The 27235-nt window shown below is 35.2% G+C and overlaps 1 protein-coding gene across 1 annotated transcript in view; it reads right to left on the bottom strand.

The window, feature by feature from the left end:
- Nucleotides 1-2237: 2237 nt before the first annotated feature.
- Nucleotides 2238-27235, bottom strand: part of Paxbp1 (PAX3 and PAX7 binding protein 1) — a 34267-nt gene continuing 9269 nt past the window's right edge. The window contains 13 exon segments of the mRNA XM_048803603.1: nucleotides 2238-3438; nucleotides 7275-7429; nucleotides 9636-9782; nucleotides 12461-12527; nucleotides 13214-13290; nucleotides 14589-14710; nucleotides 15623-15767; nucleotides 16787-16986; nucleotides 19024-19139; nucleotides 19218-19317; nucleotides 22652-22775; nucleotides 25961-26150; nucleotides 26643-26860. Of these exon segments, the coding sequence (XP_048659560.1) occupies nucleotides 3321-3438; nucleotides 7275-7429; nucleotides 9636-9782; nucleotides 12461-12527; nucleotides 13214-13290; nucleotides 14589-14710; nucleotides 15623-15767; nucleotides 16787-16986; nucleotides 19024-19139; nucleotides 19218-19317; nucleotides 22652-22775; nucleotides 25961-26150; nucleotides 26643-26860 (1779 nt within the window). The 3' untranslated portion in view covers nucleotides 2238-3320.

Below are 27235 nucleotides of genomic sequence, written 5' to 3' on the forward strand. Positions count from 1 at the left end.
CTTTGTGTGTGTGTGTGTGTGTGTGTGTGTGTGTGTGTGTGTGTGTGTGTGTTCTGCAGCTCTCCGGAGCACTATAGGGAAGAGTGCTCAACTGTACGTAAGATGGAAACTGGAGAGTCACCCTCCGGGAGCTCAAGGCACAGTTAAAATATGGCTGTCCCTGAATGACGAATAGGTTTTGCCAGTAGTGGAACTTAGTAAATAACGTCATCAGCTCCTTTAAATCTCATTTTTTCAACAAATCATGTCTGGGTAATATCTGTGTCCCAAGACCTATTCAGTTAACACTTAACAAATTTAAATATGAGAATGAAGTTGAAGCCAACAAAGCACAAAGGAATTGAAAACCTCAAGAACCCAGCACTCTGAGAAACGGTTTCCACTTGCCTTTGCTTTTTCCTTTACCTCTTCCCCTTCTTGCATTTGCCAGCAAAAGCAGAATTTAAACTTGATATTGTGCAAAATCATTTCCCCCTCCAGGCCCTGTCATGTGACTTGATTTGACATTCCTCTCTATTTTAGAGAAGCTGGACGCACCCTGGTTTCAGAATGCTAAGAAAGCTAAAATTCATTAGAAAAGCCACTTTTAAGTCAAGGAAAAATGCAGACACTTGGATTAGTTCTGAGAACTAGAGATTTCTCTCATTTAGTACTATCTTAGGAAAAAAAAAAAAAAAGCTTTGCTCTTTCTAGTGGTTTACCCATAGCAGCCTTAAAATTAAACTAATAAGAAAATAATCTACTTGTCAGTGGTCACTCATTTCCCTTTCTGGAAGAGTCCATTTCAGTTAGGGATGGCACTTAACAAAGAAAACCAGGTGGAAGTGGTTGTGTTTGGAATTTTTTGTCTTTTCAAGTATAAATACCTCCATATCCCTGGTATGCACGAGCTGCCACCACCCCCCCCCAAAAAAAATTAATGGCTTCAGTAGCCATATTTTCAACTTCTTTGCTTGGAGGTTTTATTTTTATGACAATGGAAATCAACATTTTAAAAGTGGGACTGTAAACCAAACTTAACCCCAAAGCCCATGATTTTTGCACCATGTCTCTGGGAATCTATTCAGGAAACCTCTCATATTCAAGTTGGGATTCTTGGGCACGAGAGGGTAGCAGGACTCTTGGGTTACAGCTTTTTCAAATCCTTCCAAAATATATCATTTTAGTTGGAAAAAGCACAGGATTTGAAAAACAAAGGCAATTTTACTAGTCACTTTTAAAATGTGTTATTTCTTCTCTTTCTTATTTATACCTTTTACAGTATTTGAAAATAGCTGCCCAGATTTCCACCAAACTTAATGTCTTTAGAGTGAGCTAACTTAAAATACAAGTTAGGTGGCATACAGATTTAACAGTGAGGTCCTAGGGGCTTTCAAGACAAGCCAACATCCTCTTGATTCTTGAAAGTGAGCAATGAGGTGCTGGGGTTGGGGCTCAGCGATAAAGCACTCCCTTAGAATGTGTGAGGCACTAGGTTCGATAATTATACACATACTCAGAAGGCAGATACAGTGATAGGAGCAATATGACTGCAAGCCAAAGAGTATCAACAGCCACCAGAAGCTCTAAAGGAAAGGATTTAATCCTAGAGCCTTTTGGGGGAGAATGGCCTTATTTATACTTGATTTCTAACTTCTGACCTCCAGAACTCTAAGAGAATAAATTTTTGTTCTTTAAACTGCTCACCGAGTTTGGGGTAATTTATTACCTTAACAAATAAATTTCCTTCAAATGAAAATCTTCTGGTTGAAATATAAAAACATTTGTCTCATGCCAGTTCTATGTTAAATTTACCTTACAAAGTCCTAGTTCACACCCATTTCTGAAACCCAAGTTGCCTGATGGATTTCACAGGACAAAATGTCTGAATTCACTCTAAGAATTCTTAAAAACAGATAAGGAAGAGTAATAAGCCTAAGGAGTTTAGAAACACAGTTTGAAGTATAAGGCCCAAATAGATATTTATGTGTATGTTTTATTCAGTGAAGTTGGGAATGTGTTCTGTCTGACTTAGTAGGCCAGTAAAGTATAATAAAAATTCACCCAGAATGAATGTGTAGGGAGATAAGCAATGTTCCCACAATAAAGATACAACTGACAGAGCAAGCACGCTGCATGACACTATTCTAAACGCTACTTGCCTTGATCAAGGATACATATGGAACTGTTAATTCTCGCTATACTAGACTCATTTTGAAATGCTCTAAAATTAGTCACCAGCAAAATACAACAAAGGGTATATTTAAAAATTAATTTAATGCTTGGCTAAAGCGTAATTACATATATAATTATCAAACAATAGTCCTTAATTTCCAAAAAGTTCCTTTTGAAAACCACAGAATCTGAAAGCATAAACTTTAAAACAAGTTCTCTTGAGTATTTACAATGTGGTACAAACATTATAGAAGACCATGGATATTAAATTGCCTGGGTGTGGCTAATCAGCAAGGCGTATTCTTTATTGCATATATAACTCACATATGTGGGATTTTAAATATAATAAGACTACTAAAATTCAATTCAGATGCATGTATCTGTAAGCTGGGCAGGGAGTAAAATTATGAATGAGACAGGACAGACAGCCTAAACCATGCAGTTAGGTTGTGGGCTTATTATTTTCAAAAAATTAAACTTTCACGTTCCATTTGAAACTATATTGCATATATTAGAGTTCACATGAAACCCACATTTGCCTGTAATGCTGATTCAAAGAACAAGATCAACATCCACTCAATGACTGAGTCCATAACTCAACTCTCAATTTTAAGGCAGCACAGCTACAGTGAGAGCGACGCTAACCAAAAAGGGATGAACATTTATGTAGTCACTTGCCAGCCCTTTTGTTACAACAGTGTAGTAATTTTCCTAAGACAATTTGCTACTGGATAATTTTCTGCTGTTAAAAGGCTTTCTCTGTAGAAAAACACCACAAATTTCCAGTGTGAAAGTCCATGGTGATATAAATATATATATATATATATATATATATCTCTATGTACACATATGCATAATTATACAATTTACACTGCACACATTGTTTATAGAGGACAATTAACTGAGAGGGTTAATTTGAATGATCATACAAAATACTTCTGTAAACAAAGTATGACAGGCAGTAAGGAAAACATAGACTCCTAGAAATAATCTGAATTCCTTTCATTCTGAAGAAATTGCATTTAAGGACACAGTATTGAATATAATGGTTTTTTTTTGTATTAAAATGAAAATCAGTATTTTACAGTGTAAGAAACTTTACATATATACAAAATTTATACATTGGGAATGGTATTAAAGCAAAAAAGCTTTTCAGTCTCATAGGTCTATTTTCCTTCAATCAAAGACTTAAATTCTTTCACATTGTGGTCACTTGCAACAGACATAGCATGATCCAAAGCTCGAATACTTGCAAGAAGTTTTACTATTTGTTTTATGTTTTCCCTAAAAGAAAAAAGAAAAAAAAAAAAAGTAGCAGGAGCATTTCATTAGCACATTTAAAGGAAATTTGTTCTTGATGTTATACAGATTTTGCAATCAATTTGTCCAAACATGCATTTTTACATATGGGAAACAGAAATGAAAATTACATCATACATAAAATCTTGACATGTATTTATATAAAATTAAACTTGCATGTTTATATGACTAGCCCACAGATAAAAACAAAAACTTATTTCACTCAGATGAATGGTTTTAATCAATCCATGGTAGTATAAACACACACTTATATATGCATAATTACACAATTCACACTCACATATCATTTTTAAAGGACAGTTAACTGAGAGGGATAATTTGAATGATCATACAAAATAAAAAAGCAATCTGTTCCCAAAATTCTTCAGAGCCCTATCTCCCATTACTTCCTAAACCACAGTGCCAACTCTTTGGAGAAACCCTGAAACACAAAATTTTACTTCTCTTATCAATTCATCAAGATCCTGCCTGAATTCCACTCCTCTGAATTCACTACACAAAACAGTTTGGCTTTCCTTAGTGCACTAACTACCTTATTATTAAGTAATCATCCCATTTTAGCAACATCAGAATTATCTAGAGCGTTGTTAAAACATTACCCAGCCCCACTCCAGGATTCTGACTCCACCCCCACTCCAGAGATCTGACCAATATGTGTTTGAACCTGAGAATCCAAATTTCTAACAATCTCCCAGGTAATGCTGATGGCCAGGAAGCACACTTAAAGAATGACTATTTCAACACTGAGTTTGAACCACTCATGAGAAAGCATAAATTATGACATTATTGACTCATCTCCTCTACAACACTGCAATAATAAGGCCCTTTTACGGGAAGGATTATAATTTGTAAAACTTTGCAAACTAGGTGGAATCTACTTTATGTGCAATGCAAAGAACAAATGCTTAAATAGCTGAAGTACTTTTCTATAGGAAAGCAAATACTACTTTGCATATGGATTTCTAGTTTTCCCAGCACCATTTGTTGAAGAGGCTATCTTTTCTCCAATGCACGTTCTTGGCACCTTTGTCTAATATAATTGTAGTTTTGTGGGTTAGTCTCTGTGTTCTCTATTCTGTACCATTGGTCTACTAGTCTGTTTGGTGCCAATACCATGCTGTTTTTGTTACTATTGCTCTGTAGTATAGTTTAAGGTCTGGTATAGTGATGCCACTTGCTTCACTCTTCCTGCTAAGGATTGCTTTTAGCTATTCTGGGTCTCTTATTTTTCCAGATGACTTTCGTGGTTGCTTTTTCTATTTCTATGAGGAAAGGAATGTTATTGGAATTTTGATTGGAATTGCATTAAATCTGTATAGTGCTTTTGAAAGTATGGTCATTTTGGTAATATTAATTCTGCCTATCCAAGACAAGTAGATAGATCTTTCCATCTTCTAAGGACTTCTTTGATTTCTTTCTTTAGGGTTCTGTAATTTTCATTATATACATCTTTTACCTTTTTCGTTAAGTTGATTCCCAAGGTTGTTTTTTATTTTTTATTTTTTTGAGGCTATTGAAAATGGGGTAGTTTTCCTCATTTCCCTTTTTGAGGATTTCTCACTGATATACAGAAATGCCTTTGATTTATGGATGTTCATCTCTCACCATGCACAAAACTCAACTCAAAATGGTTCAAGGACTTAGGAATACAACCAGAGACTCTGCGTCTAATAGAAGAAAAAGTAGGCCCTAATCTCCATCATGTGGGATTAGACCCCAAGTTCCTTAATAAGACTCTTGTGGTGCAAGAATCCAAATCAATAAATGGGATGGACTCAAACTAAAAAGTTTCTTTTCAGCAAAAGAAACAATCTGTGAGGTGAATAGAGAGCCTACATCTTGGGAGCAAATCTTTACCCCTCACACATCAGATAGAGTATATAATTAGTATATACTAATCTCTAGGGTATATATAGAACTCAAAAAGCTAAACACTAAAAAAACAATCCAATTAATAAATGGGCCAAGGACCTGAAGAGACAATTCTCAGAAGATGATATACAATCAATCAACAAATAATGAAAAAAAAATGTTCATCATCACCAGCAATTAGAGAAATGTAATTCAAAAACCACTGTAAGATTTCATCTCACTCCAGTCAGATGGCAGCTATTATGCACACAAACAACAATAAGGTACACTCATACACTGCCGGTGGGACTGCAAATTGTTGCAGTCAATATGGAGAGCAGTATGGAGATTTCCTGGAAAACTGGGAATGGAACCACCATTTGACCCAGCTATTCCTCTCCTCGGTCTACACCCAAAGGTCTTAAAAACGGCATACGACAAGGACCCAGCCACATGGATGTTTACAGCAGCACAATTCACAATAGCTAAACTGTGGAAGCAACCTAGATGCCCTTCAATAGATGAATGGATAAAACAAATGTGGCATATACACATTACTCAGCAATAAAAGAGAATAAAATCATACCATTTGCAGGTAAATGGATGGAGGTAGAGAAGATAATGCTAAGTGAAGTTAGCCAATCCCCAAAAGCCAAATGCAGAATGTTTTCTTTGATATAAGGAGGCTGATACATAGTGGGATAGGGAGAGGGAGCATGGGAGGAACAGATGAACCCTAGATAGGGCAGAGGGGTTGGAGGGGAAGGGTCGGGGCATGGGGTTATTAATGATGGTGGAATATGATGATCATTATTATCCAAAGTACAGGTATGAAGACATGAATTGGTGTGAATATACTTTGTACACAACCAGAGATATGAAAAATTGTGCTTTATATGTGTAATAAGAATTGTAAAGCATTCTGCTGTCATATAAATAAAAAAAATATATATAAAGCAAATATTATTTGTTAATAATTAACTTTCAAATAAAGATCAAGTTAAGTATATGTAAATCAAAATTTTTAAAGTGGTAGGCTTTAAGTAGTAAAAAAAACAACACACTGGGGGAAAAAAAGTGCAAATAATAATCAACACCACAATAACAAAATTAAAATGTAAAGCAAAATTGTCTAAGAATCTTATCATTAAAAGCTTTACTACTTACTTTTAATTGTATCTTGAAAATCAAATTTTCTCACAAGAAAATAATACTCTTTTTGAGAAAGGGAAACAAGGCCCCCAGAATATTTCCTAAACAAAAAAGTTTTCTTACAGAGCTATACTTGTGGTATAAACAGATATAAGAAATATACAAAAATCACAAAATTTTGAAAATTCCTTCAAACTGTAGTAGTTATATTACATATTTTATGCTAAATTTTTAACCCCACATTATACAAATATTCACAACATTATTGTCCACAGAAACGATAACAGTTCACTCATTTCTTCCTAGCAATTCTTGACAAAAATTAGGTTTAAGTTGTTCTAGAAATTATGAATGGTGACTTTTAGTCCATGATATGATAAAGGAAAAACATGGAACATAAAGATTCTAAAATGGGGATATTGTATCAACATATTCTAGGTTTAAATGGTCAAATTTTCTAGGATTCACGTTCTATATAATGAATCTCAAAGGACCAAAGTTCATGACATTCCTAGAGCCTGTGTTCTCCCCAATTCTTCACTGAGGAGATAGAATATTCATTCTCCTCAAGGCTGGCCCTCACCAAAAATCTTTCCCTAACAACCTTCATAAGTTCAACGTACTGAAAAAAGACAAAAACCAAAAAAACAAAGTTATGTGTACTTTGGGTAGGTTTAATACTAAGTGAATGTACAATTTATATTAAAAAATTACTACTTAAAAAATATTTTAATAACACTAAATATGACAACTAAAACTACAGGTTACTATTTTAATAAGTGATTATAAAAAGTTACCTTGCATTTCTTTTATCCACATCAGAGCACCCAATACTATTCCTATAAATTGTATCTGCTAAGTGCACAAGGTATCGGCAGAAGTTTTCTAACTGAGAAATAGTTCTTTCTCCTTTCAGATTCATGAACCACTGTTTGGGGAAACAACTGATTACCTATGTAGGAAAGGATATAAAATACAATAGTTAAAACAGAATAAATGACAATATGTAAAAGTTGAGTCTAGATAATGGATATAATGTATTTGACCTAAAGAGGTGCTATTAGACTAAATTAATTAATCTGAAGAGATTTTTTTTAAAAGACTCACTTTCTGTATTAACTATACATGGATCAGGTACTCAATACAAAAGATGATTTGTCCCATTTTTTAATAATCTATAAAATGGATAATCAAGTGCTTATTTTCCAGTCTTGCAAGATACCCTAAATGAACTGAGTTCTCTCTTATGGAATGCTTTTGTATAAAAATGCGTGTATAAATATGACCCAGAGTAAGGCTAAGCAAGCATTCACACCACAGGTGCTGCCCAGGGCAAGAGTCTTAGTGAGGTGTATAGGGCATCATGCCACAGAATGCCATAACTCATAAGGGTGAAGATCTAGGGAGGGGCAGTTGGTAAAGCGCTTGCCTTGCATGCATAAGGCCCTGAAAAGAAGGGTAAGACTGGTTTCTCCTAGGAAAGGGCAGCCTGGTGTGAGTACTCAAATCAGAGTCCAAATGGATAAAGAAAGCTCATCACTACAGAAATACAGGGATCACTAGAAACATGACTGATTCCAGGGCTCGGGCAGAGCAAATACAGTTTAGACAAAAAAATGTCATGCCAGAAAGAAGCAAGCATATACTTCCGCCAAATGAGGGGAAATGTCATAAGATTACAGAAGTCAACTCTGAAGAACTCTGCTCAGGAAATCTGGGACAATTTCTGCCAAATATGAGGAAGAACCTGAATCTAATTTTGACATAATATCGGGTAAACCCAAATTGGGGGATATTCTAAAAAATAAATGGCCTAGGGGCTGGGGCTGAGTGGTACAGCGCTTGACTGGCACACATGAGGCACTGGTTTCGATCCTCAGAACTTATATACACAAGTTACACATTAAAATAAAATGAAAGTATTGTGGTCTTATAAATGTATTTCATATATATAAAAAAATAAATAACTGGCCTATCATTTTCAAAAGTGTCCAGGTTATAAAGGCCAAGGAAAGAACTGAAGAAGTCTTCTAGATTAAAGGAGGGTAAAGAGATATAACAATTAAACAGAATGCATGGTCTGGGTACTATTTTCATTTTTAAAAGAATTTTTTGAAGTAAGGGTGACTGAACACGGCCTTGTGCATCCTAGGCAAGCATCCTACCACTAAGCTATATTCCCAGCTCTTTTTATTTTGAGGCAGGTCTTGCAAAGTTGCCCAGACTGGCCTCTAACCTTCCATCGTCCTGCTTCAGCCTTCCAAATAGTTGGGAGTATAGATGTGGGCGACCCTACCCAGCTTCTGGATATTTCTTTTGCTAAAGAAGGACAGTGCTGACGTAACTGATAAAATGTGCACTGGGAGGCATTTCTAAGGAGTAGGCAACAGTAATATATCAGCGTTAATTTCCTGATACTATTCTCTATGCTATAATCTTGTAGACTAATACCCCATGTTTGTTAGAAATACAAAGAAACATATCTGAGGTATTGAGGCATCATGTCAGAGACTTTGGGTGGGGGGACTTTGTACTCTTACTTGTAAATTTTCATTAATTTTGTAACTGTTTCAATTACATATTACTGTATAACTTGTGTATGTAAGTGGAAAATAAGATAATATTACTAAATAAGTGAAAAAAAGCCATTTATAACACTCAAAATAGCATTCATTTTAACTGTGAAAAAATTATCATGAAATCAAAACTTTTACTAATACCAAAACACTGATACAAATAAATGAATAGATATAAATATAGATAACATTATACTTTCTTCCTCCTCCCCTACACCCCATTTTCTGGAGTACTGGGAATTGAGCCCGTAAGCATTTTACCACTGAGCTACATCCCAGCACTTTTTATTCTCTATTATAAAATATCATCTAAGTTGCTGAAGCTGGCCTCGAATTTGCAAACCTCCTCCTTCAGCCTTCCAAGCTGCTGGGATTACAGGCATGTACTACTGCCAGCACATTATATACTTTGATATAAAAATGCTAGGGAGTGGGGAGTTTGGAACTACCTGGGTAAACAGATAGCCAACCTTACATTAAGTCTGGTAATAAAGGGCAATCATAAAGTTTTCATATCCCTCTTTGAACAAAGGAAATTAACATATATGGTTTAAAAATAATAATATGTATCATTCAACTCACATTTTGGGCTTTTTTGATGCTGTCATCTCCATATTCTGAATTCTGAAAAGCCATGAGAATGTATCTATTTAATAAACCATCTATTGATAATTCCTGAAGAGTTTTATTTGAGAAAATGCCATACCACTGAAGAAAATTTCCTAAGAGCTAGAAATAAGGGGAAAAAAGAGAGAAGCAATGTTATGCAATTAAATTAGGTATAAAGTAAATTAGATACACAATAAAATACCACATGTAATATGCAGGATAATGCCTTCCCAAAGTATAGCACTTTTAAAGTGTCCAGATATTTCCTAGAATGGTGGAACATTTTAATTTTAATTAGCTAAAATTTGAATAGCCACATGTACCTGGAGACTACTGTATTGGTCAGCACACATATAAAACATTTTCATCACTGCCTGAAGTACTACTGAGCAGTGATTATTCTTAGATAAGTGTCCTCTATTCAAAATTATGCCTCAGACAGTCCTATGACTTCTAGGATGTTCTTGTCATTATCATAAAATGGAGACTCTTTCCCACCCCACCAAAAAAACTTTCTAACTTGTCAGTAAATGGTAACACTATCTAACCAGCTGCTCAGGCAAAAAACCTGAATGTCATTCTTAAACTCTTCATCAACTTATTTGACTCCACCTCCATCCAATCTGACATTTCTCTAGTTCCTGCTGCCATCCCAATAGTCTAAGCTACCATAATCTCTTTCTGAACATTGCAGATACTCCAGTAAGATTAAGAGGATGAGCTCTAAAGTACCCTTTCTCAAACAGGGTTCTGTGAGAGAAAAAAGTGATTTGAGTGACTCTCCTCAATTTTTCCTAAAGACTATACAGTTAGTTCATTCCAGACACATAATAAAGAATTCATTATTTACAAGGGAAGCCTTAGAGCATTAAGTATTAACTCAGAATTCCAGGCGAGCAGATATACTCAAGAGGCAGACTGGCCTGAGCTAGATTTCCAATTCTATAATTACCAATGGAACGACTCTGGGCAGGTTATTCTGTGCCTCACTGACCCATCAATAGAGTGAGAATAATAGTGTCTACTATAGAGCCATTCTGAAGGTTCTATGAGATAATCTGTTTAAAAGGTGGAGCACCATGCTTGGCACACAGTAAATAAATAATGAATATAAGTTCTCATTTTTAGTATTACTACCCATTAACTTGACAAAACAGGAAAAAGTAATCTTAAAAATGGTAATGTTGGGACTGGGGATAGAGCTAGGTTAGTAGAGTGCCTACCTTGCATGCACAAGACCCTGAGTTCAATCCCCAGCACCACAGGGAAAAAGAAAAAAAAAGTAATGTGTTCATGTCCCTGATAAGGTAAAAACCCTTCCATGACCCACATAAATAATGGTCAACTACTCTTCAACAAAGGTACAAAAGCAATTCAGTGGAATTTGTCTTTTTAACAAATGATTGCTGAAACAAAAGAACCTTAATACAGATGTCATGCCTATCACAAAAATAAGCTCAAAATAGATTACAGAGCTAAATAGAAAACCTAAAACTATGAAATTTCTAAAAGAGATAGGAGAAAAACTTTGCAACCTTATGTTAAGAGAAAGATTTTTCAAGTATGACATATAAAGCACAGTCCATAATAGAAAAAGTGATAAACTGGACTTCATCAAAATTAAGAACTTCTGCACACAGAATACTACTGAAAGAATGAAAAGGCAAGCCACAGACACACACACTAAAAAAACTCTTACTTGACCAAGGACTTCCCTCCAGAATATGGAAAAAACTTTACGTGCAGTAAGAAGAAAACAGCCCAACTTAAAAGCAGTGATCTGCTGATAACACACAATGTGTGGATGAATCTCGAATACATTATGTTAGGTGAAAGATGCGAGACTCAAAAGGCTCCCTGCTACATATAATTCTATTGATAAAGACATTCTTGCAAAGAAAACCATAATACATAGATAAATATATGGGGGAAGTGGCCAGGGAGAGGTCAGGGGTGAGCTTTACTACAGGGGAATGGGAAGTTTCTGGGAATGCTGAAATTGGTACATATTTTCCATTTAGTAGTGATGATACACAACTGTATTCACTCAAAACTCACAGAATACTAAAGAGTGAATGTATATAAAATAATACTTTTAAAAAGATAAATAAATAAGTAAAAGTAAAAAGCATCTAGTGGCTTCCTACAACTTTTACCCATCAATCTTTCACATGACTTACTAGAGTCTATGTTATCAAGACTCTCTAATATATCTCTAACTTAGCCATTATGTATGCACTTTCAGTATCTGTAGTGTTGTCTGTTCTCCTTCACCTCACAGTCAAATTCCATTAATTCCTCTGGTCTACAATCTAAATATGACTTCCTTAGAATGAAATATGATCTCCAACAACTGTTAGTCTAGTTCTTGACGTATGTTATAGCTCTCATTACTATCTAGAATTTCTCCTTTAAAACTCATCACATCTGTGATTACCTGCTATCTGTCAACTGTTCTGGACTATGAACCCCATGAAAGATACACTTCTAACTCATTCAGTGCTATATCCCTAAAACTCAGAAGAGACCCTCTACTCTATTTGCTGAATATATTTGCTGTGGTTTATTTAGTTAGGTGGTTTGTTGATAGCTTGGGCCTCACTTTGAAACTCAAGAATTCATTTTCTCCTGTGGAAATATCAAACTTAAATAAACTTTGGGAATGAAATTAGTTGGTAAAGTGGAGCTTCTGTATAAATAGAGCTATCCCTATACAGCTTATAAAAAATAAAAATATTCTCCAAATACACTATGAAATCAAAATCTCAAGATTTTTAATATAGCCTATGAATACATACCTTAACTGAAGACCAAAACTGTCGTTGAAAAAACAAATAAGGCCCAGAATTTTTATTTTCCAAGACACTAAGAAAGAGAAAACACACCATGATCAAATATTTTATATATAAGCGCCAAATTATAGCTATAAACAAATATTTCTACAAGTAAAATAGTTAACAACAGAATTAAGTAGGGGGCTGGAAGGTATGTTCATTGGTGGGGTGTATGTCTAGCATGTGTGTGAGGTGCTGGGTTCCATTCCCAGCACTGCAAAAAAAAAAAGTAATTTTTCAAACAATTATATTCTGGAAAATACTACATTTAAGAGTCAATAGAAGCTGGATGTGGTAATGCATGCCTGTAATCCCAGAGGCTTGGGAGGCCAAAGCAGGAGGATCGCAAGTTTAAAGCCAGTCTCAGCAATGGCAAGACACAAAGCAACTCACTGAGATCCGGTCTCTAAATAAAAAACAATATAGGGCTGGGGATGTAGCTCAGTGGTTGAGTGCCACTGAGTTCAATCACTGGTACCCCTCCCCCCCAAAAAAAAACAGTCAATGGAAATTTATTTCTGAGGCTGAGGGGGAACAAAGACCATCAACTCTTTTATGGCACTTAAGGGAACAACTTTCCCACTGAGCCAGTCTGTATGTTTATACTATATAGGTTAAGTTTACATTTCAAGCTATCTTTTGTCTTCTAGAATTTTAGAACCCTTCTCTGAAAGACAATAGAGAATATTATGTTTAATGTTCTTAATTGTTACTTACTTTTTTGGATATAAGGGCATGAAAACATCGTCATCCAAAGTTCTTCTCATTCTCAACAAAAGTGCCTTTAGGTAAACCTGAAGAATTAAAAAGTAGATAACATGCTTTAATAAGGGCTATGATAATAAAAATAAGCCATATTCTAAACCACATAATTGAGTATTGAATTTTGAGTGAACCATTTTCTTAAGTTTTTTTATTTTCCTCACTGAAGGCCCTAAACTCATTAATACTTACAACTCTCTATTAAGTGACCCTGTGGGAGGCCATCCTCACATGTGATTTGACTTACCTCCCTGGCTAGGTGAGAGGCACTTAGACACAGCTGTGTCAGAGCTTTCCCCACCCTTCTCCAGGTCTGAGGGCTTGTCCATGCAGAGGCGTGCCTGGCCACTGCCCTGAAGACACAATCGTCGCCCCTAACCTTGGGATGCTGCCCCTCTTAATCTTCATTGGATGGGATTTTCCCCGGAATTTTTTGTTCCCCAATAAAAGTCCACTTCCTGGCCAGTAAACCTCGCTACCGCATTAGGTGGCTGGAGGCTGGAGCTAGGAGAAGCCGTCCTGGAGCTGGTTTTAAAGGTAATTAAAGTCTTGTCTCTTTAATTTAAAACTCCCTAGCGTTTTCTCATGGTTAGAACCTTCTTTCATGAAGCCAGCACGGGTCGCAGGCTAGATGACCCCCCCAATAATTACCAAGCAATGAAGCCATTTAGAAAACTTTCCATCCCCTAGTCTACCATATAAGTTTTAAGATCAGACACATACTTTGCTTCTTCTCAAAATGAGGTTAGTAAAAAGTTAACAGTGATAAAGAACACCTTTTCCATATTTAGGTAAGGATGCCCCAGAAGGGAAAATAGCATTTTAATCTTGGAAGTAGTTAAAAAACAGTATCTAGTTGCTTTATATGCTGTTCAAGTGTTTTAACAATCAAACCATCAATTGTAAGCCATTTTAGTAGTTTTACATCTCTCTTTCTCCCCCAAAACACAGTTCTTAAAGGTATATCAATTAGTTGAATTGGGAATAGAGTTGTGGTGGTGAGAAATAATAACGAAGTTATCCAGACCAATAGCCTTTCTTCCACACAGATTTTTAAAATTGAAAACTAGTATTTCCAACTTTGTGTATTTTGCGCTTTAAAGGCTCATGCTGTCCAAATAGGGAAACCAGATTTTCAGTTGATTTAGAATAACCATTCATTTTCAACTCTTATTCATTTTCAAGAGGAAAAAAAAAAAAAATGTCTCAGGGCTGGGGCTGTAGCTCAGGTGTGAGGCCCTGAGTTTGGTCCTCAGCACCACATTAAAAAAATAAAATAAATAAAGATACCATGTCCAAAAAAAAAAACTCCTAAAGATGATTAAATTACCTGTGTATTTTTATTTTCTGCATTCACTACTGAAGGATATCCATTTATTAATTTTAGTGTAATTCCAACCATTCTTGAAGTCTGTGTTGTAGAAAAAGGATCCCACATATTTTCAGCTATCACTATTAAGGAAAAAATAGGATATGTTGAAATATAAAAGTAAACTGCAGCTTATTTAAATCTGATGTCAAGCAGTCTCTAATAAATGTCAATCCTGATTTATTTCTTCTCTCTATAAAACAAGCTTCAGTATTCTTCAATTAACTGTGGGAATGCTGAGGGGGATAGGAATGTGGAGAGGTGATACCTTCTTATTTATGCTCCTCAGTGAAAATAAAAATAGTGGGGAGGGATTTCTATATACCAAAGGATGTCTTAGTATAAAGATTTTCTAACTAAACTTACAAGTTCATTCATTCTTCTTCTTCCTTTTTTTCTTTTGGTAACCAGGAATTAAACCCAGGTTCACTTAACCACTGACAAACATCCCCAGCCCCAGCCCTTTTTCTGTGTTTGAGACAGGGTCTCACTGAGTTGCTCATGGCCTCACTAACTTGCTGAGGCTGGCTTTGAACTCATTCATGAGTCTCCTGCCTCAACCTCCCCAGCAGCTGGGATTACAGGCATGCACCATCGCACCCAGCTATTTAAAATTCATTCTTATTACTTAAAATAGGTTCCTATACTGATTATCCCTAATCTTTTTGAGAAATTGATGAAAGCACTGAAATTGTTCCCCAGATATGCACACACATCCCAACAACCCAAACTATGTATTAAATTTGGCTTCAGGCTGTGTGGGAGTCACTAAAACTCACCTACAGATTAATTACTGTCCCAATTCTAGGCCCACCCATCGTGGTCTTCAAGTTTCAGGTTAAGAGTTCCCTACCACTTAGCAATCTCTGGGCCAACTGGTAACTATTATTTACTATATAATGTTTATAAGGAAATACACTCTAATAAATACTCTCAAAAATAGATTTGGGAAATCCAATGTGTCAAATGGTCAATTCAGAAGACAGGAGATTTACCTGTTAGTTTAGGGAGAATCACTTTTTCCACAATGGTAGGTAGTAGTGCAACATCTACATCATCTTTTTCTTGCTCTCGTTCTTCACAACCATAAAACAGCAAAGACTCAAACCACAGCATATTCTCAAAGTCACGACATTTTGCCTAAAACATTAAAAAGATTACCCAAACAGTTAAAATAGTGAGTGATTCTGCTTCAAGCCAGAAATAAGAGAAACTAGATTGAGCCTTTGGTTATAATCAGTAAAAACTGTACAAAATATATAAAACATGTATTTCCAAGTTATGGACCAGAGAGAGCAAGGATTACGATCCATTAAAGGAAGTCAAATGCTGGCTCAGGACAGAATGAAATGGTGATTCCATGCAGAGCACAGCAGACTTGCCAAGTTGAGGAGACAGCAATGGGGGAGCTGAAATGGCAGGATGTTGTGGGGCAAAGGAAGAAGCTACATAGAAAAAGACCTCCAAATACACACAGACTCGAGCTTCTATTGTCTACCAAGCCCGACAAACACACAGGGAAACTCCACAAGGTCTGGCAAAGCTTATGAGCAGAATGATTCCCAGAGCTCATTTATTTTAGTTGTGTGTCCAGGGTTACACTCTTTTACAGTCCTTTTCTCTATGATTTACATATTCACCCAACTCAACATTAGTCACATGCAGATATACACCCAAATTATTCCAACTTCCAAACCCTATCATAAACATCATTAGTCTCAAATAGCCAGTTCTAGTTTCTTCTCTTATATAGAGGCAAAAAGGTCCTATCAATTCTATCTCCTACATTTAATCTGTATTACCCTCACAATTTCCACTGCCACTGACTTAATTCAAGTCTTTTCCCACCTGTCCAATTATGCTTTTCCATTAGGTTAAGTTTTGTTAGGATAAAAGGTCCAAGTTCTCACTATTCATATACCATAATTAGTACATATCATTTTAACTGAGAAAGAATTTATATGTAAATTGAAAAACAGAAAGGATAAAACTTAAAAAATTATAAGATTATTCCCAGATACAGTCTATATTAATTAGTTACAGCCTATGCCCTATCTCCTCTGAAAAATATGTTGCTTAAGCATATATCTCTATTTTGAGACTAAAATGACAGAGAAATCAGGTTACATTCCTTATCAACAGTGATAAAAGACACTTACCTCAAGAGGAGTCCAAGTGAGGAGCTGCAATCTGATGAGGGGGTTGAATAACTTTGGCAAACAAAGGCCAATGTAAGCATCCTTATAGGACATGTAGTATTTTGAACGCCATGCTTCAAACTGTGATTTAATGCAGTCAATTGAATAGAAACTCTCAAGGACATCTTCAAAAACCTTGCTGGACTCTTTTGAAATGCGATCTAACAACAACAAAATCCCACAGAGAATCATAATTTAGTGTGAAGTAGAAAAAAAAAAAAAAAACCACAGTTCACTATTTTCATTGTTTTCTTTGAGGCTTGAATATCAATAAGAGGCTCATTAACAAAGGACTAAGTTATTAATTGCAATTTAGAATGAAGGATAAACAGAAGTTTAGGTTTCATTTTGTCTTTTATGAACTCTAATACACAACCAGTTCTTGTTTTACAAGTTTCCAATATGTACAACTTTTTTTCAATATATACAATTTTCCGTTACAGAGGTTTAGTTTAGTAATGCCTCTTCCCCAACATGGTTTAAACTTCAGCAACCCTGCTATATTAATTATAATTGCATAAAATACAAATTTTGCTGCTGCTAGCTTTTCAGTACACAAACTGCTATGTAAACAAGAGCTATGCCTCATGATCAGTGACCAATCATCTTTTTAAAGTCTATTGGTAGCTAAGTGTGGTGGCACATGGGAGCAATTCCAGATACTCAGGAGTCTGAAGAAGGAAGATTGCTAAGTTCAAGACCAACCTTGGCAACTTAGCAAGATCCTGTCTCAAAATCCAGAAAATGGGCTGGGGATACATAGCTCAGTAGCAAAGCATCTCCGGATCCAGTACCTAATAACATGCACACGCACGCACACACAGTCTGTTGGTGATTACAATAACTTCACCTAGTCAAGTTCCCGATGAATGGATACTAGGATTTCTAAGTGAAAGTTTACTTTGGAATATATGTGTGATGCCTCGGATGATTTAGGAAATCTTTTTAATGGAGATATTAAAGTCCTGATTATCTTCATCATAAAATCAATCTTAACATCCCTTAAAGTGAGACAATCTAGCATCTGTCATGTGAAATTATACAATAAGAAACAGTATCCAATATGAAGTACTCTTATTAAAAAAAAGACAAAAACAAAAAAGGTTTAACCAGAATCTAATCAACCTTTTAACCTTGCAAATTCCAATTTACAATAAATGTAAAAGTGATAAATGGAAGAACAAGTTCACCAATACCACAAGAAAACAGACAGATGAATGCAGAATTTAGGATGTTTTCTGTAAGACAAGTGGCCTACTCTATTTAAAAAGATAACATCTTTAAACGAATAATAAAGCAGGAGTGAGTATTAAGGGATACTCATTTATTCTAGATCAAAAGCTATAACAACCAAATGTGGAGCATGAACGTTGGGAGGATCCTGGTTCGGACAACAAGCAAAAACATAAAAGAGTTCCAAAATTTTTTTCCCTGAGACACCACTGAGGAAGACTGAATATGATACTAAAAAATGGTAGTTAATTTTCTTAGGTGTGATAATGGTACTGCAATTTCACAGAAAAATAACAGTGTTTTTATAAAATACTTCAGGCTGTTTTTAGGGGCAAAGTGCCACAACATCTACTGCAATTTACTTTCAAATGGTTCAACAACATGCACACACAGATAAAGTGAAATTGATGAAAAGGAGGCACTGTTCAATCGGGGTGATGAATATGGGGTGATCACTGCTGTTCTTTCGAAATTCCTATACATTCAGAAATGTTCACTATGAAATAAGGAGGAGGACACAGGCTTTTGCAATGGCCAGCAACCAACACAATTTCAAATAACTACTGCCAAAGATGGGAAAGATATATATGGGGACCCTCTGGGAATGCCTGGTATTCCTAAGAGTACTAACTGGTAATCTTGATAGAAATCATCCAGGACTCCCCAAATCAGGAAGTTCCTTTAGGGCAAGTGTCCCCACTGCCCTGCTATATACTCCTCCAGACTAAATAGGCTACAGCAAAGCTTTGCCATGGTTGGACACTTTTTGGTCACTTAATATTCTTAAGAGAAACATCATGTATGCTCTTCAAGTCCTAAATACACCTTGAATTCTTTGAGAATTCAGTATGATATTCATTATCTGATTTAATGTAGAGGTCACAAAAATTCCAACCATTTCATGGTAAAAACCACAGCCAAATAAAAACCAAATTGACAAGTCCTATTTCCAAATAAAATCTTACCTTTTTCCAGATTGAAATTAGTAATGTCTGTGGAAGTTTCTTCATCATCACTAGAAAGGCCTTCAAGGTGATCTGCCATCTTCCCCGTTTGTTCTCTAGCTTGTCTACGGCGGGTCCTATGGACCGACACAATGTTAGATAAAAGAGACTCCTCCCTTCACAAACAAAGCCACAGTAAGCATCTTTAGTACTACCTCCTGGCCTCCCGCTCTGCTATCCGACGTTTGGCATGCTCTTGATACAGTGCCCGATCACGCCCAAAGGAATCAAGATTTGGTGCCATCAGTGCTTTATCTGTAAAACAACAATAGTTAAAATTAAAGGCCTTCCTTCAACAATACTGAGGAAAGAGTTTGTACAGAATAAGCCATTATGATAGACTGCTTGCTAATCTCAACAGCAGGATTCTTCAATGAAAGGTAAACGGGATAGGTTTTTAGTTTAGAACAAATCTCAGTATTTATTCTAGGTTCCCATAAAAAGAAGCAGAAAAATTAAAGAACCAATTCTTTTTAAGAGTTCAGTAACCCTACCCAAATGCAACTGGGCTTATTCACTATTTTTATGTTTAAGTAACAGGACTAGTTAATGCTATTATGATGACCGCAAAAAAAAAAAAAAAAAAAAAAAAAAAAACTAAGTTACCTGTGCAAAGGGGAAAATAAAAGATTATATCTTTAAGAAAGAAGAATGCAGGCATCACATATCAAATGGCATGAAATGACAGCAAAGAAACAGGTAGAAAGATGTAAGAATTAACAATTTTGTTGCCAAGACTTTAATAACTTTTTCTATTTTACTCTAATTTTGCTTCATGGAAATTTATTTTTAAAGGAAGGCAACACCAAAACTAAAAAGCCTATCTGAGTAGGGCCAACTAATACCTTCTCAAATACTACTCTTTCACACACACTTTACATCTCTCTCCCTACTTCCTCCTATTTTCCATCTCTCATTTTGCAAACTTTCTAGGGCATTTTTCTAGCTTTGGTTTCTAACTCTCCTATTTAAATGTATATTTTATTTACCATAATTTTAGTTTCTAAGAAGGAGTTCATATTTTTTAAAAACCGTTCTTCTATAGCATCCTATATTTTTGTTAAGATACCTTTCTATTATATCACTGAAACTAGCAATTAAGTGTTACAGTTTTGGGGTGTTTTGTTTTGTTTTTGCCACCAACATTGCTGGTTTCTGCAATCCCTTTGGTTCCACTGCTTATGTTGGCTTTTCTGGTGATAATTAACAGTCTTCACATATATAGGGAACGAAGGGAAGTTCTGTGTGCACAAGATGGGAGCTGTCTAGAAAAGGCATCTCTATCAGATTACTGGTAGGTTGCCTACTATTTTTGTTGTCCCCCAACCCCCCATATGTTAATGCCTCAGGGTCTTTCCTCTGGACCCATTTTATTTTGCCAATAAAGACACCTTGGCTCTCCTTCCTATGGTGGAAAGGGTAGGGAAAACATCTGTCTGCTACACTTCACTCATTTCTGCATTTGACTCCCATACTATGAAGATATTCTGGAAAAATACAGGATAGTAACTGGAAGGAAACAACCTAAGGGATTGGGTGCGAGAGGACAGGACATATGTAAGATGAATGAAATCCCTTCAAGGCTTGTGTATATTTTCCCCCACATATCAAGAGATGTCACTACAATTGGCAACAGGAAAACAAATTTGAAAATTAGTTCCCCATCTCAGTGTATCCTGTTCTAGATCTTATTATTTTTAGAAGCTGACATTTTTAACTGAATTCTTCATTAATACTTCAAAATAACTGATATAAGGAAGAAGGCGTGTTCCAGAGTTCACTAGTTAGTAATGTCAGTTTAGATGACTAAAGTGATGACCTCCTTTCACTTCTGTAAGAACTATTATACACAATAATCACAGGTTGCAGATAAGCACTTATTAACAAATGAAATTTCAGCCTATGCTTTGCTTCTTTAAAAAAAAAAAAAATCAGAAAATGAACTGATTCTTCAGTGTCCCATGTAATTTTCCTCAAATCTTTTCTCAATTAACGTGTACTCCCACAGGATAGTATTTTCCACTTTCCTGTCATTTAAATTCTTTCCAACTTTCCATCTAAATTAATATACATCATTCAACTCTCACTTCAAATTCCACTGTAAGTAAATAGCTGCTTATTATGAAAAAATAGATTATAGATGGAGGGAAGATTTAGTAAGATATATAGCTCAAACAAACCATTTAACTTAAAAGGAAATTATTTTCCTTCATCAAATCATGTTTACCTGTAATCTTCCCCAGAAATCTGGTTCAGTCTGGATCAAAAAGTGATCTGGGAGGGATGCATTAGTTATTTAAGTGCCCAGTGTCAAGTCAACTTAAACTTGTGTGGCAAAAATAGGTCAAAGCCATTATAAAGCTCACAGATGAGTCTGTCTCAGCTCTGAGGGCCACATTACCATGATTTTAAGCCTCTCCAAAACCCATCCCACACACAGGAGGACTCTTACCCAGAATACCCTGTATAGCAAAGCACTGCTCTAAAAATAACATGAAGACTGTGCCATCTGAATCACCTGGAGTAGTTGTTTAACATGCAGATTTCTGGACTTGGAGGACCTAATAAGAACCTCTAGGGACAGGACCAGGAAATCTGCATTTTAAATAAGTATCTCAGGTAACTGTGATACATACTTTCATTTGACTGTGAGCATAGGGGAATAATGAGATGATAAACAAGCTATGAAGAACCCACATTAGTAAAATTCTTCACAGAGCACCCAAAAATATGGAAGTCAGTGGGAAAAATGGAATTAAAAAGATTTTCAAAGCATGATTAAAGAATCTCTACTATTCTATTTAAAGAGATTTCCAATTAAATTTGGTTTTCCAAAATTCAAGTCATAAAGAAAGGATTATAAATTAATCAATTTCTACATTTTATATTAAATTTCAAGAACTGTATGTAGGTATCAACTGACTTAAAGGAAACCCAGTATATAAAGCAAAGTGGAAGGAACATTAAAAAGAAAAATACTTGGGCTGGGGATATAGCTCAGTTGGTAGAGTGCCTGCCTCGCATGCAAAGGCCCTGGGCTCAATCCCCAGCACCACCAAAAAAAATTAAAAAATAAAAAATCTTTGCTTTATCCAAAGGGTTGGTGAAGCTCAAAACTCCTTTAATCTTAGGACTGGCATTTGTTATGCAATGTAACTCCTCTCCTGCTTACCACAAAATTCCCCAATCCCTAAACCTAAAATCTTTTACTATGAACAAAAACAGCATTTTTATCAGTGTTATGGACAGGATGAAAATGAAAAAATAAAGGGCCAGATAATGGTTTTAAGATAAAATACTGATAATATACTTTCTATACTCTCAAGGAGAATGAAAAAATATGTCCAAAGAAGAGTACAACTGACAGAATATTAGTGCATGTTCTTGACCTTCTTCGTGAGGCCATGTTTTCTTAAACACAATTCAAGTACATGCTATTATAATATTAGCTCTACCTGACACAACAAAGAAATTTCTTTAAAAAAGAAAAAGAAAGGAAAAAAGCTCCTCGATTTCTAATTTTCAATTAGGCTGCACTAAGTAAACAAGGTTGTTTAATGAAAAATAAAAACCTTCAAGATGGACTGACTTGAATGGCTTGAAAACTCCGAAGATTCATCTTTAATATCATCTTGTCGTCTTTGGACAAGGCGGGAAGCTCGCTGTTTGTACAGCTGATGTATTGCTGATTCAAGTTCATTAATCAGTGGCACCTGTAAAAATACAACACACTCCGTAACACCAAACTCCTCAGCTGCTTACTTATTTGAGGGTTCCATACTATTTCCGGATTTCTGAAAAAGTACCCTCTCTATGGACAAAATAATCATGAATCCCCAACAGGACATGAATAGCAATTCAGCTTGGCAATGCTTATGAAACATCACTTCTTCTTTAAATCCATGTAAGTGCAATAATGTCCAGTGCCTAGTTATTGGAGCAAAAGTTTGGTTAAGAAATTCAACACTTCGATATTAACAGAGAGCAAATAAAGAAATGTCAAAAGTTCTAGTGCTAAAGATAATATTTAAGTACTTAGAAGTCTTGTTAATGTCCATTTTTAATTTTCTAGCACCAAGATCTGCACCACAATTTTTGGAGATTAAAGTAAACCATCATCAATCTGCAATGCCAAAATACCCACAATTTGGCTCTATGAGTACATAAGAACAAGAGTCTGCTAACTACCCAATACTGAACACTTAAACTGCTTTCTCGTTATAGGCCAACTACCTGCTACACTACATATTTTATATGTAACTGACTGATTAATAGGGCAAAATTTCTAGCTATCACTAACCTGTCTGAAATCCATACATCTCAAACTTAGAAAATTCTCTTTCTTTCCAACGTTTAAATTTATCCATATTTTGTAATAAAATTCATCACATAAACTGTCAAAACTTACAAAGTCAATAAAAAATTTTCCAGGCTATATCCATAACTAACTCATTTACTTGATTCATATAGAATACAACAACTTATAGAACCGGAGAACTAAGTGTAAACAAAAATAACCCAGAAAGCTTTCTCTTTATAAATACTTTATACTATAGCCAAATGCTACGAAACTTTCACAAATCACTAACAACCACTACACATACCTGAGGAAACCAGAAATTCTAGTTTCCCGATGGTTAGTGTAAATGGAAAACACACTACTTAGAGTTTGGGAACACTGGCACCAAGTGTTATAGCAGCTTCCTGAACTGAACAGACTGCAAACAGAAAATAAAAAGAGGCAGGTGGAATACAAAGATGTCTAAAATAAAAGCAATTGCATATACTTGCATGATTCCATTGCAAAAGTGGCAAATGTTCACACAAAGGTCAAACTAATGGGAGTTTTTGTTCTTTAGTATGCCACACCATGGGCAAACAATGCCCCCAAATCTGCAATGATTATCTTGGACAGCTGAGTCCAAAGACATTAAAATTTGTTATAATCTGATGTTTTTCATTTTCTTAAGCAACTACTGCCAAATCATTTTCACTTACACTTCTCCACCTCCCACCCAACCACACCCCCTCTTTTTTTAATCACACAAGACTAAAGACAAATGTACCTAAGATACATTCTTTTAGTCCTGGACATTAAAATTCCTGTAGGAGCTACACAACCAAGCTGGCAATATAAAGAATTTATCAACTTATAATTAAGATTCTGATTATGTCATTTTTCTCTTTAGGTACCTGAATACACTTTAACAAAGCCTAGAGAAAACTTGGAGAATTAAAACCTTAAAATTCATTTTCAGCTCTCATTCAAGTTTTTTAACAATATGAATTTGTCTCAAGAGTCTGCACCATGACAATTTCTTTACCCTCTCCAAACTCAAAATAATCATTATTTTAGGACCAAATTTAAGGCAAAGAACACAAGAAGAAAGATAAACATAGGGAAACAAAACAATGAAAAGTTAAAATGACTTACAAATAATTTAAAATCTAAGTTCAAAAATCACTTAAAAGCTTAAGGAAAGAGGGAAAAAAAAAAAAGAAATGTTTATCTTTAATGGTCTTACCCTTAAAGGATATTTTTATAACAACTAAACTGAATATTCAAACCTATCCTATTGTCCCTAAACACTTTTTAAAAACCCCAATATTTTCTATGACAATTTTGATATTAACAGCTCATCAGCATACTCTTAATACAAATGAATTCAGAAAAAAATCAGAATAAAATACTCTTCTTCAAAATAACATGTATCTACCCCTTTTAATTAAAATGTAGTCACGGTAAAAGTTATACGTCCCATTTCCAGTCCTGATTCTCGCCCCTGCTTAGCACAGAGGAGCTCATGCTTCTTCCCCACCTCCAGGCAAATGATCGGTCACAAGGGACATCATAACTCAGACTGTTATTACTTCTCCAGAAAACAGGGGAAGGGGATGTGGTTTACAGGAAAACATGATAAATCCTATAGAGAAGACACAATGAATGCTAACCATGCTGGATTTGACCACAAGCTGATTGAAACCACTAAGAGCCATAAAAAAGACAGTGTTCTTTTGCTAGCCTTTGATTTTTATGGTATTGAAGCAATCAACAAAGACAAAAGTAAAACACTCATTTTATCATACTATATGCTTACAGATTCTATGCTAATCCTAGCCAATGATAAAGAGAAATATGCTTTTCAATCTAAAGTTTAGAGAGAATATCTAAGGCCATGACTTCAATTTTTTTGAAAGATAAGGTGGTAAAGTCCATGAATATTTATAAGCCAGTGTGTCAAACAGTACATTTATCTTAAAGAAAAATTGATTAGGACATTACTTGAGAAATTAGCTGTATGCAGCTAATTTTTAAAGATGTAAACAACAAATGGTTAATAGGATACTAAAAGTTGTATCAACTATCATAATTAAAAAAAAACAAAACTTGGAATAAATAAGACCTTAGAAGAAATTATGCCCAATGAATGATTTCTGAAATAAATGACAGGTTTTTTTAGACAAAAAAACTAGTAAAAGCAATGGCAACTAACTACCTAAGATAAAAAACAAAAAATAATATAACTACTTGTAGGAGTATTTTAAAAATAAGTTTAAATCTGAACCATAAAATGAAAATTGCATCAGATAAGTACCTTCTATTCTATTCAGCACAGGCCAATAATCTACCATTATATTGAGGCAAGACTTGCCAAAGTCTTATTTAAGTGTGCTCTGAGGTATTCTCTTTTTTCCTATTTTTAACAATGGCACTGTATTACCCTCAAGTGAGAATGCCACTATTGAATTGAAGAAAATGAAGCATGACTTTTCATCACTTCTAAAGTTGAATTCAGAGTATATTTTCTGAGAATTAAAGAATGTTCTATATACATAAGGCCGTCTAGACCTCCCTACTTTGCCTTATTCAAAGAGATTAATATTTTTGCATTCTTACCTTTTCACTGAAACACTCAAGCAAGTCTTGGACATACCCTCGCATTTCTTGCAAAAATTTATACCGTTCACCAATACCCCCAGAAGACCCTTCTAATCTTTCAATAGCCCTGGTAGAATCCACTCGGCTTTGCAGATGCTTCTCATGCTGCTGTCGATTTGTTTTGTGCAATTCTTTCATGGAGTCCAACCTTAAGAACACAAAAGGATAAATATAACATATTTACATCCAAAAGTTTATGCTGTCAGGACTCTTGCAATATTATTAAAATGCATTTAGACCCATTATTAGAACATAAAAATACTTGGCATGGCATCTTTTCATCTGTACTGCTCTTTCAAAAAATGGCAGTTTATAGACTTCATATAATGTTATTTCGTGGGCTAACCAAAATTTCACTGTTTTGCTTTTCCCCCCATATCTTGACTACACTTTTTCAGAGTCCAAGAGGTGCAAACTCAGAACTTTCTTCAAAAAGATCATGGAGTGGCATTTTTTATAACTTTTCGAGGCTTCCACAGAAGTAATCCAAGAAGGTAGCAGAACAATCTTCTGTTAGGCTTTTGAAGATGGACCAGTGAATCTTCTTTGCTGATATTCTGCATATGCTACCCCAGACTACATGTTGCCTGAGGGAACAGAAAGCTAGAGGACAGGTCTTTAAGAAGTTGATCTGCCCTACCTGTCTTTAAGCTGTTTCTTTACCAAATCAATAGTAACGGGAGTCATCTCATTACTGGGAGTTTTGAAAGGGGCTGAATTATCTGTTTTTTGAGATTTGGCATCTGATGATCCATAGGCCGTGTAACTATAAGGAATGCCATAGGATGAACCATAAGGCATTGCCTGGTAAGTGTTCTGGTAGTACATATTCACTTCAGTGGGTTGACTCGCTTGCACCTAGAAAAAAAAATGGGATTTATATGAAAACTAATAGTTAAACTTTAGAAAAGAATAAAATGCCTTTAGCATTTAAAAAGAAAAACAATAAATATTATGCCCATTTCCCAAATATCATGTAATTAAAATAAATTACTACAGAACTCTTCAAAGTCAAATACAAGAAGGGTTGGATGAATGTCTTATATCTTCTTGGTGGACTTGATGAATGTAATTTTTGGAAAGTTAGATCATCCAAAGTTTAAAATTGGAACAGACATTAAAAAAATAATCCAGGGCCATCATTTTATCAATGGAAGAGGGTAAGTGACTTGTCTAATATCAAGAGAATAAATGGGCAATCAGAGAATCAGATTCCTGAAATCTAGTCCAAGA

The sequence above is a fragment of the Marmota marmota genome, unplaced genomic scaffold (genome assembly GCF_001458135.2).
Source record: "Marmota marmota marmota unplaced genomic scaffold, marMar, whole genome shotgun sequence".
Lineage (NCBI taxonomy): Eukaryota > Metazoa > Chordata > Mammalia > Rodentia > Sciuridae > Marmota > Marmota marmota.